Below are 12,078 nucleotides of genomic sequence, written 5' to 3'. Positions count from 1 at the left end.
TGTGTGTGTGAGAGTGTGTGAGTGTGTGTGCGTGTGTGTGTGAGAGAGTGTGTGTGTGTGTGTGTGTGTGTGAGAGTGTGTGTGTGTGTGTGTGTGTGAGTGAGAGTGAGAGTGAGAGAGTGTGAGCCAGTAATACGTCACAGGATATTTTCATTTTTGGCTCGGTGACAAATAAGAGTGCCCAGGATGATAAAACATCTTCAAAATCTGGTTTACAGCACACGTGCCAAGAAATCTGCTGTTTGTCATTTAAGTTGGTTTCATATGGTTTTGCTAAACTTTTTATATTTAATGTAGTGTAGCTTTTTAAAGTAAAAATAAATGTTTTTACTTTATCATTATTTTAAAGAAAATGGCTTTCAAATTTCAAGTAAAAATTTGAATAAAAATTAATTGGGATAATAAAATATTATTATAATGTAAAACAGCTGTGTTCTGTGTGAATCTGTGTTAAACTGTAATGTATTTCTGTGATGCGCAGCTGTATTTTCAGCATCATTCCTCCAGTCTTCAGTGTCACATGATCTTCAGAAATCAGTATAATATGCTGATCTGCTGCTCGAGAAACATTTCTGATTATTATCAATGTTGAACACAGTCGTGCTGCACAATATTTCTGTGGAAACTGTGATGCATTTTATTTTTCAGGATTCACAGATGAACAGAAAGTTCAAAAGAACAGCATTTATTTGAAATAGTGGTCGGCTGATACACAATTCTTTACACTTGCACGAGGGAAAGCAATCACATTAACACCTCCTTTGGTCCGATCGCACAGAAGAGCGTGAAGCCCTGGATGAAGTCCTGCGTGTCCCAGTCAGACGCTCTGCTGGAGGCTGTGTATCTCAGTGTGAGTGTGCTGTACTGGAGTCAGCTGTCCGCTGCTCTATTGTGTCTCTCGGAGCCGCTCTGTGTGACGGAGCATGCTTCTTTACAGCGTGACAGGATTAGCACCGCCTCGCACCGCCTCTGTCACTCAGGCTTTTGTTGGTTCAGCTCATTGTTGGTTTTTCCAGCTTGTCCAGGACTCTCCTCCAGCAGACCTTCTGCTCCTGCTTTCAGTCAGTGTGATGCAGATTTGGGCTCAGGTCTGGTGGTGTGTGACTTCATCTGAGTGTAACAAGGCATTGTTGAAGTCACTGCATAACAGACTCATGCTGAAGTGAGAATGGCATCGAGCGTATGCTGGGCTTCCGTTGATGCTTACTATAGTCGAGCACCGTAACGCTCCTGTTGACCTTAACAGAGTGATTCTTTCACCTCAAAACTTTGTTTTTCTTTTAGACGGAAGGAGGGCTCCTGTAAGGCCTCACGTCTGCTCAGAAAGCCCTCTCTGAGGATCTGAGGATGATCAGTGGCTCTTTAACTGAGATTCACATTTAACTTTTTAATTTTTTGCTTGCTTTACAAGTAGACCTCTACGGAGGCTTGTTTCCACCACTGGATAAAAAAATTAAATAAAATGGGTAATCGTGACTATTTCACAATTGTGAATATGTCTGAGAATTGCGAGATATAAAGTCAAAATTGTGCAATTCTGAGAAGAAACATTAGAATCGTGAGATAAAACCTTGCCATTACCTTCTTTAACATATTTTTTTATTCTGTGGTGGAAACAAAAATAAAGAAATAAAAAACAGATAAAACATAATCGCAATATGTAAACTTAGAATTTGGAGTGAAAAAATCAGTTGTGATAAATGAACTCAGAACTGTTTATATCTCTCACTTCTGATTTCTGAATTGCAAGAATAACAGTCAGAATTGTGAGATACGGTCTCAATCACTTTTCTATAATTTTCTCCCGTGGTGTAAACAAGCTTCTGTAGATGTCTGCTGGTTGATCAGATATGCAGTTTGTGCGGTCTGAACACAGTCTGACGCTGCGCTCGTCTCATTAGCAGCCCGTAGGCCTGTGTGCAGCTGTCATTGCTCATTAAAGCTCTCGCCGCGAGAAAGACTTCGCTTCGCTGCACGATTGATCCTCCCCTTGTATAATGTAAACCTCTGTGCTACTCAACTCAATGAGCGCCAGACATGATATTTGCTTTCTGCTGCCCTTCAGTTTTCCTCCATAGAGACACACTCAGCACTCCAGCAGTGGCCATGGCTTTTATCAGTTTCCTCAGCAGCGGTCATTTGTTTGGTCTGAGCTGAATGTCTGAGGTAGGCTTCAGATCATATAAACTATGATGTCAAGTGGTGTAACTCAAAACTCAAAAACGTAATGATATATGAATTTATAATGATATTTGAAAAAAAAAACCCACATTTTATCTTGAAAATGATATTTAAACCTGTTTTGAAAACATTGATTAAGATGTGTACACGCATGTTCAAGGTGTAAGGAAAATAAACGAAAGAGTCAATAAACGGAATTTTTTCTTAATGCTATAAAAGTTTTTGAAACCATACGAAACCAACATAACCCAATGAGTCAACTAAACCGCAAACTAAATTTTAGGAACACAACAGAAATTCTGTTTTCATGCAAGACTATATTATGGTAATGGATATTGCTGTCATAATGTGGTGAAGCGCTATGATATTCATTGACCATTTGCTAGAATCTCAGTCTTATTCTGGTTAACCAGCGTTTCAGAAAATAATGGCACAGCTTCCAGAACAGCCGCTGAATCAGATCCCTCCTGATTTCTCTCAACACAGAGACAGGAGAGATCTCAGTGAATAAATGGGAAAACAAAGTAACTTGCATTATTTATTTTAAAGAGTCTCTCAGATATGTTGTTGCAAATTTAAAAGTAATGCATTACTTTACTAGTTACTTGAAAAGTAATCTGATTACATATCTTGCATATGCTTGTACTGTGTTACAACAACGGCGGTCCTTTAAAAATCCTTTTCTGTCCTGGTTTCTGTACTGAAAAAGTCAAACGTGCATCTGCTTTGTCTCTACTGTGAAACCCATAAGTCATTCAACAACGCTATTTTATGGCCTGACAGAGTCGAACAGGATTGGCTGCCCCAGTCGACGGTCAGTAAAGTGGTTTAATCAAGGTCTATATATTATCAGTTGTGTTTCTAGCAGCCGGTTAGTGTAGGGTTTATCTGCTCCAGTTGCGGCGCTCTAACCGAGGCTTTGAACTCTGATGGGATCCTCATGGGTGTCTTTGGAAGTGGTTCAGGGTCCAGGGTCTCAGGGCCACCTCGTGCTCTCGTCTGCTTCTCATTGCTGTTTGATCACCTTCGTCAAAGGGCCTCCCTTTCAAGTGCTCTTCAGTTCGTGCCAGAGATCCCGGCGTCTCTGGACATCAAACACCCATTGCACGAGGGTCCGGGGCAGCTTTACCCGTTCTCCCTCACTCCCCGGGGAGCCTGGGAAGCGGTCGGGTGAGTACACAGTGCTGCTGGGCGGCTGGATGGGTCGGTCTGGAGGCTGAAGTGGATGTTCAGGAGCGTTGAAGAAGGGAGAGACGGTGAGGGGAAGATGGGTTGGAAGAGGGGAATTCCTTTGATGTGGCTTGTGGGTGGAATTATTACTATTCCTCAGAAAAACAGGGAAACAGTAGCAGCGGAGCTCAAAATACTAGCACATGTTATGATGCTAGCCTAGTCTAGTGCTGGAGATGGATCTGGCTCCCAGGGACCCGAGCTTGGCTAAATGGTCAATGATATGAGACTCTTTTTTTGTCCTATGTATTAATATATGAATATATATATATATTTATTAAAAATTTAATTCATGCATACATTGACTGACTTGAAAACACTGCTTCAATCTTCAAATGTGTTAAACTCAGAAATTAAAATTAATTTTTAGGGGCCTCAAAGTCAAAGCCTGGTTTTATAATGAAGAAAAAACCTTATGCATGATCTTTTATTATTGGTATTATTTTTTATCATTATCATTTATAATAATTCATAAGCAGTAAAGTCAGTGAGTTGCTTTTACTCTCACAGTTAGCGTATGTTTATCTCCGCTTTAAAACTTCGTCACGAATGCCGTGGAAGCCTTCAAAGAGGCGACTGCTTTCATTTAGTGGCTTTACTTCAGAGACAATGGAGGTCAATTCCTCAACCTCAGAAGAACAACAGCGGCAGATTTACTGCACATCCAACACATTAAAAACCAGCGGCGGCGTCTCGATAAACTAGCACTTCACCGCCGGGATGAAAGGAAAGACTGCTGTGTCTCACTTCAGCCGCGTCTGCTCATTTAAAACCAGACGCTCTGAGACAGAAAGATCATCCAGAAACCTCCTCAAACTCACTACAGCCAGCGAAGAAGAGCACTTAGCAGTGCACACGTCTGAGTCACGAGCGCTGAGATGCAGAAGAAACAGATCAAATCACGCTGATGAAAGGAACGGGTCTGGATGAGACGCAAATGGAGGACGAAGATGAAAGCACTTCATTCTGATAATGACGACTTTTTCCGGAGGAGCATGCACAGATGAGAATATGTTCTTCTAAAGTTTTCAAAGCCTTGTGATGATTATCAGCAAACAGAGAGCTTCTCCATCGCTCTCAGAAAGCTTGAAGTCACAGTTCTGTCGTCTCCTCTCAGTCTGCTCACATTCTCACATGCGTTCAGTTCATAGCTGGCTGTGGGGTTTTGCTGCTTGATATCTCTCAGACTCCTCTGTCTGGAAGCTTCTCCATCGCTCTCAGAAAGCTTGAAGTCACAGTTCTGTCGTCTCCTCTCAGTCTGCTCACATTCTCACTGGCTGTGGGGTTTTGCTGCTTGATATCTCTCAGACTCCTCTGTCTGGTGCTCAAAAACAAGAGGGCAGCATTAATGTAGCTTTGCAGGGGTTTGTCACAAACAAAGGCATTTTCTAGCAACCAAATGTAAGTCTTCTGCTCATCAAGACTGCATTTATTTGAGCAAAATTACAGTTTCAAACAGCTGTTTTCTCTGTTAAACTGTAATGTATTTCTGTGATGCGCAGCTGTATTTTCAGCATCATTACGCCAGTCTTCAGTGTCACATTCAAAGACCTCCTGCGGTCAGTCTGATGCACTGTCCATGCCAGACTAGGACGCTTCTTACATAAACCATCAGAAAAACATCAGCATTTCTTGTGATTTCTGCTAGAACATTATCCGTTTCCTGCTACATTAAAACAGAAAAGAGTGGGTAAAACACCTGTGAGAAATCTTCATATGAAGACGATACATTGTAGTGTGTTTCTGCGCTGTTCTTGGAGTGTAGCATTGATGTTGATTAAAACTCCCTCAGTAAGCACTAATGAGCGGTGCGCTGACCCTCACATGCACCAGAGCTTCAGGAAGGCCATATATAGAAATCCCATGATGATTAACTGCCAGCTGCCCATTTCAAGATGCTTAGTCTCACTATTTATGGCCGAACACAAAGTGCGGGCGAGCGCATTCTCCGTCAGGGGGGCTTACAGTGAAATATGGAGGGAGTAGCCTGGCTCAGAAGGACTGAACTCTCTCTCTCTGTTTTCTAGATCCGTCCTGCTGCCATCATGCTGCAGAGCTCTTTCCTCAGTGTAGAGGAGCCTGTGAACAGGTGACAGCACACACACACACACACACACACACACACACGGAGGAACACAGCTTGTTCTCGAATTAAAGCATTAGAATCTCTGCACTGCTTGAGAATCTCTGAGCTGATTGCAGGACTGACGATCAATAAAACATTCTCAGTTAATCCGATACTCTTATCAAAACGGTTTAGTTTCAGCGTTTGTTTCCAAAGACTTTTAGTTTGTATGTCCCTGTTTTGCGGAGTTGTACTTCCTGTTCCCTTTATTCTAGTCACTAGTTTGTTTTCTTAGTAACTAATTATGTTGTTCACTTGTTTAGTTCTCATTAGTCTGTGTATGTATGAGAACGAAACGAGACACTGGGAACAACACCATCAGATAACAAGGAAAACACACGTAGAACAAAGGAAACAGGAACTAAGGAAATACAAACTAAAAGTCTTTGGAAACGAACACTCAAATATTACAATTACATGATATACTACTTAACTAATTCATTCAATTTATTTGCAGATAATCACAGCCAAATGTAGACGAATAAAGCATTTCACAGACATTACAAAACATGTCCTTTAGAAGTCAGAAATAATTCCTTATTACAGAAGTTTATTTTTAGTGCATCATTTTTATTTTTATTCTCGGTTGCTAATTGTTAACTGTTTGTAAATGAATGGTTATTCTTCATTATATTTATTCTTAAATGAATGTGTTACCAGCTTATTATAATTACATGGAAAAGATCTAAAATTAATAAATTAGTTTACTATTATTCATCTGTCCATCGGTTTTCCCAGGTTTGGAATTTATGGCTTTTAGACATATTCAGAGTTTGTTTTGTCTTTGTATGTTTTTTAAACATCTATATATATATATATCCCTTACAAAAGCTTTGGCGCTGATGTGATACAGTGATGATATCAGACGGTAATACCATGATACTGAGCAATATTATTCATATAACATTGTATGAACTGTATTATTCTTTGAAATTGAAAGAAGAGCTGTATATTTTGGCAGCATATCAGACGACAACACCAGCATGAATCAGTGAGCTGAGAAACAGATCTGCTCGGGAGAGTGTTTCCTCCGTGCTTTGAAGCCGAGAGATGAACAAGAGCAGATGAGAGTCTGCATCTCTGCTCTGTGTTCGTGCGGAGCAGGTGAAGGCCTGCGTCCCATCATTAGAGAATGCGATTAGTTCGAGGCGACTTTCACAGATTCACGTGTGTCTTTCCAGCTCTGGAACTCCAAGCACATGAAAAACTCCCTGAATGGCCTCTTTATGAAGTTCAGACGGGTCAGTTAGTAGCGGTGCGTTAACCCGCTGACCCGCACAGAAACACTGTCCCATTCAGTGCAGTGAGCGTCTGAGTGAAGCCTGCTGTTTGCATCTGCCAGTCACCGAATGATCGGAAACACAGAAAACAGCATTAGAGACGGCGTGAGAGAGACCGAAAGCCCATCAGATGGAGACGGATCTATAAAACAGGAGAGAATAATGGCGGCTTGTTTGTCACGGCGTAATCGGCCGTTTCATCCTAATGGACGGCTGAGGCTTTGAAGAGACGAGGCCTTCAGCCCTTTAGAAGCTGCTTTAGAAGATCCCGCCGGCACCGCCACTGATTGAGCCCTCCAAACAAAAAACTGAAGAAAGAAACGAGGAGCACTTTCCAGACGGACTGGAGGCTTCATTGCTCTGGTCCTGTGGGCGGAGCTGCTCTCCTTTGATCGCTGGTCTTCCTGCTGCTTGTTTCTAATGCTGCACACATTCAGCACGCTTCACTTCATGCGGCTCGCTCATCTCCGCTGACGGACACAAGCGCAATCAAAATCCTTTCAGCTACTGATTTACCTACGCTTATTTTTCTTATAAATGTTATATTTGTATAGGGCTGTCAATCAGTTAAAAATGATATTTGAAAATATATATATATATATATGTGTAATATTATGTTTATATAATCTAAATTATATCAATATTATTTGTTTTGTGGCAGATGAGTACAAAAAAAGGGTGAAAACTGGAAATTTCCTTTTTATGGAATGTATGTATAGACCAACGGTTGCATGATTAACTAGGTCATTATGTTTCTATAATTTAAATTATAATTTTTTCTTTTTACTTTTTTGTGGCAGATGAGTAAAGAGTGTTACAAAATGAATAGCACAATATTACAAAAAATGTGGTGAAAATTGGGAAAACCTATATCAAAACCATGTGATTGGTTGATGCTGGCTGAGCCCCGCCTCCAAGTCCTCTGATTGGCTGCCATGGAGTGTTAAATCAGTGATATCTCTCAGATAGCGAGGACATTTTATATGATATATTCCAAATATCTCTGAAAAGTAGGAACAATTAGAATCAAAAAACAAAAGCGCATTTTGTGCATATTTTTTTGAGTTCTCTTAATTTCTTCGTAACAAGTCAGATGTGTTTTTTTGTAGGAAGACATTATTTGAAACATCTGCCAGCAAATTCATATTTTCCCATTTTCTGTCCCGTTTGTCGCTAATTATCCTTCATCACAGAGGGATTCTTTGCAGAAACGCTGGCCAAGCCGCCTGAAAACCATCACGGCCTTGTTCAGATGCTGCGGTTGTGTAAATGATGAAGATCTATAATTCACTGGAACTGAGTTTGGCTTCTGTCCTCCAAACTGCTCGCTGGCAGACGCTCTGCATTAATGAACAGATCATTCCTGATCGGCTCCCAGAGACAGAGTCCAGCCGCTGATTTGTTTCCGGCAGAGCCTCCGTACATCGAGATCCAGAGCGTTTGGGCCGAGGTCGAGAAATACAACCACAGCACCACTGAGTGCTTCACATGTGCCAGGAACTGGAAAACTCATTTTTATGGAATTTTTGTATGCATCAAGGGGGATAATTATTGTGTTTTATATATATATATAATTGAAATATTAGAAAATAATGCACACCTGAGGTGGTGATGCAGCCACAACACGAAGCACTATCGTACGAGTGTGAAAACCCTCTTTTGTGCAGAACTACTTCCTTTCGCCACAGTCTCAGATCTCAGTTTGACAGTGTAACAGCTGAGCTCAAGATCCGTTACTAATTCAAGAACGTTACTTTAGAACTCTAGTAACGAAGGAACGGAGAGTTGCTTAATTGAAAGCTTATTGCATCACTGTATTAAAAGCTGACTGTATTATGCAGTGTATGATGAGAGAGATGATCTGAGCGAGTGTGGTTCCCTGCATCTGATCCAGCATTCATTCTTCAGCTCAATCTCATATTCACAATAAAACATTAGTCTGAACGTCCGCAGAGGAAAGCCATATCTGTGTTGTACTATCTTTCATCTGTTAAAGGCACAGTTCAGCCAAAACTGAACATGACCCCATGATTTACTCAGCCTCGAGTCATCCTAGGTGTGTATGACCTTCTTCTTTCAGACGAATACAATCAGAGTTATATTAAAACATGTCCTGGCTCTTCCAAGCTTTATAATGGCAGTGAATGGGTGTCAAGATTTTGAAGCCCAATAAAGTGCATCCGTCCATCATTAAAAGGCTCCGGGGGTTAATAAAGGCCTCCTGTATGCATGTATGTATAATCACATTAAATTAACAGGTTAAATAGACAGCCCTATTGTTTTTTATTAATTCCTAAATAATAATAGGCTTTATTTACGGTTATTACAACATCCATTCATGACTGTATTGAAATTAGTATAGAAAATCATGAATTCATGTTTCCGTGTATCATTTTTTTGCACACAGCAGATGGAATTGCAATGCTAATGATTGTTTCCAGATGTTTTTCTAAATTCATTCATGATATTCTACATAACTAATCAAATGAACTGCAATGAATCACGCCCAAACGAAGATCATTCAGACAAAGGCCGCTGCTTTCAGGAAGTCACATGATGCTGTTGATCTAAAACATTCAAAGCATTTGGCTGTGCATTTATTGAATGTTTCTCTCTGCAGCTCGCGACCATCAGGAGTGAATCGCGTCTGAAGCACCTTCTCCTGCGTTTGCCCAGTTACTGCCCCGAGTCTCTGGTAAGATCTGGGTTTACATTACAGCTGTCGCCCCGGCAACACAGGAAGTCTTAAACCGAGAGAGCGCCGCTGCTTCCTGTTCCTCCCTCGTGGTTTGGTGCTGCTTGGCAGTAATGAAGCCGAGATGAAGGCTGATGGATGCCCTCCACCCTCTTTCCCTGAGTTTCAAAGCAATATGCAATTACACTCAGCCTCTAATTAGCCATAGTGGAAGCCTCAGGCCTGTTTCAGTTGGACGTGTGTCCTGCGCTAATTCACAGAAAATGGATGCAAATGGAATTTGGAAGCATTTGAAATGTGTTTGAAAGCATTTCAGAGTCCGAATCAAGCCTGTTTTTTGAGTCTGATGCATCAAAACCACATTGTTTTTTGTGCTCCTCACAAATGATGCTGAATGGTTTTGACGGGCTTGTTTGTCATACGCCAGAGAGCATTGACGTCGAATGTGAATCTCAGACATTGTCCTGTTTATTCGGCTCATTGTCTTGTCGAAGCGCAGGCCGTGTGGATAAGGAGCGGCCGTGACTCTGATCCAACAGCGTCCCACCGCAGATGTTTATGCATTCTGTGGCTCTCATCTGCGTCTACTTTTAATTAAAGTTGAGTCATATTAGGAGGCTCTCTGGAGCCGCAGTGCAAAGAAGAAGAGCTTCACTGATGAAGCCATCTTTGCATACGGGCTGTTTTCATACGGGTCCTGTCCTTTAACAGCTTAAAGAAGAGTGGTTTTGTCTTTCAGTTTGCCATCCATAAAATTACATTTGAGATGCTTCACGTATTGCATTGTGTGTTTTGTGTTGCACAAAATATAAACCATGACACCAGATTCTCTAAATATTTACACTACTGTTGAAAGGTTTGGGGTCAGTGAGATTTTTCAAAAGAAATTAACACTTTTATTCATCAAGGACGCATTAAATTGATCAAAAGTGTCAGTAAAGACATTTATAATTTGACAAAATATTTATATTTCAAATAAATTCTGTTCTTCTGAACTTTCTGTTCATCTGTGAATCCTGAAAAATACAATGCATCACAGTTTCATATTATACTGATTTCTGAAGATCATGTGACACTGAAGACTGGAGGAATGATGCTGAAAATACAGCTGCGCATCACAGAAATACATTACAGTTTAACAGAGATTCACACAGAACACAGCTGTTTTACACTGTAATAATATTTCACTGTTTTACTGTATTTCTGATCAAATAAATGCATCCTTGTTGAGCAGAAGAGACTTCTTTCAGAAACATTTAATAAATCTTACCAACCACAACATTTTGAATGGTAGTGTGCATTTTTCTCAGTTAAAACGTTTTTGCTAAATTTTCACACATTATAATTAATAATAATAACTGCATAACAACTTGAGTAAAAAGTGCTTAATGCACAAATTTAAAAACAGTGCATAATCATAGTTTTTTTTTAATGTGTTTAATGTATAAATATTCAAAAGTAATTTTATTTGATAAAACAATTAAAAATATATATTTCTAGGTTTATGTTATATTTGGAGTCTCACATTTGAAATCTGTTCTTCTGAACCTGAACATTATATTATCAGCAGCTCCCTCATGTTGCCTGAAGTGAGATTTTCAGTAAATAATGACCTGCTACATAACTTCTTCTGCTCTTCAAAGAAGAATCCTCAGGTTTGGAAGCACATGAGAGCGAGTATAGATGATGTATTCTGAGTTGTTGTCGTGCTAAACATCTCCTTTTCGCTTCGCAGAGTGAACTTTGGATCTGCATCAACAACACATTGCCGGGTACGTGAACACAGATGGAGACGTTTAGAGCCGTCTGCAGAACACACTTGTACCAGCCTTAAAAGAGCAAGAGAGGATTTAGAGCCTCTGAAGACATAATGCCTCCCAGATGCACAAATATCACACTTCACATCAGTCAAGCTACACCTTGCATGGCCATTACAACCCCGTCCAGAGCGCTGAGCTGCAGCTCATAAAGAACCCAAGCCAAACGCTCCACATTCAAAGCACGTCTGCATGCCATATGAATGCCGTGTTGTTTCGAGACTCATCAGTGTGTCATGTATGGTTCTGCATTAGATCCACTGTAAAGCTCACTGTGATTCTGGACATTTCCAGGAGCATCAAAGAAGTCAGACGGATGGGTGGGTTTGGGCTGCTGTGAGCTGGCCATCTCCGCTGAGTGCCGCAGGGACTGCAAGCAGGTCACTAAACAGATCTGACTTTCCACCTCACGCATCTCATGTGCTCCGGCTCTAAATCAAAATACTTTTAGGCCACAACATAGAGAATGTAGAGATGTCACTGTCAGACTGTGATTCTTATATTTGTGTTTTTAGGCATCGTCTAAAAACGACATCACTAAAGTATGCAAGAAAGACACAGAGGTGGGAGCTTTACCTTTATTTGACAAATGTCGACGTGTTGGAAGCCTGTTTCCACCTCAGAGTCAAAATAGGTAATTGTGGTAATTATGAGAATAACGTTACTCTTTTTTTGGTGAAATGGAAAGTCACGACTGCGAGAAATGCAGATTGTGAGAGATTGTGAGAGTCACAAATACTTTTATTTTCC

The 12,078-nt window shown here is 40.6% G+C and overlaps 1 protein-coding gene across 1 annotated transcript in view; it reads left to right on the top strand.

The window, feature by feature from the left end:
• reck (reversion-inducing-cysteine-rich protein with kazal motifs) overlaps window positions 1–12,078 on the top strand; it is a gene marked incomplete at its 5' end in the record, with an annotated part of 52,605 nt that overhangs the window by 7,925 nt on the left and 32,602 nt on the right. The window contains 5 exons of the mRNA XM_016246498.1: window positions 5,439–5,500; window positions 9,437–9,511; window positions 11,247–11,283; window positions 11,623–11,708; window positions 11,844–11,891. Of these exons, the coding sequence (XP_016101984.1) occupies window positions 5,439–5,500; window positions 9,437–9,511; window positions 11,247–11,283; window positions 11,623–11,708; window positions 11,844–11,891 (308 nt within the window). The remainder of the gene's footprint in view (window positions 1–5,438; window positions 5,501–9,436; window positions 9,512–11,246; window positions 11,284–11,622; window positions 11,709–11,843; window positions 11,892–12,078) is intronic.

This window comes from Sinocyclocheilus grahami, unplaced genomic scaffold (assembly GCF_001515645.1).
Source record: "Sinocyclocheilus grahami isolate Dianchi unplaced genomic scaffold, SAMN03320097.WGS_v1.1 scaffold800.1, whole genome shotgun sequence".
NCBI lineage: Eukaryota > Metazoa > Chordata > Actinopteri > Cypriniformes > Cyprinidae > Sinocyclocheilus > Sinocyclocheilus grahami.
Note: the sequence above shows the minus strand (reverse complement) of the source record. Positions and strands in the feature narration are given on the sequence as shown.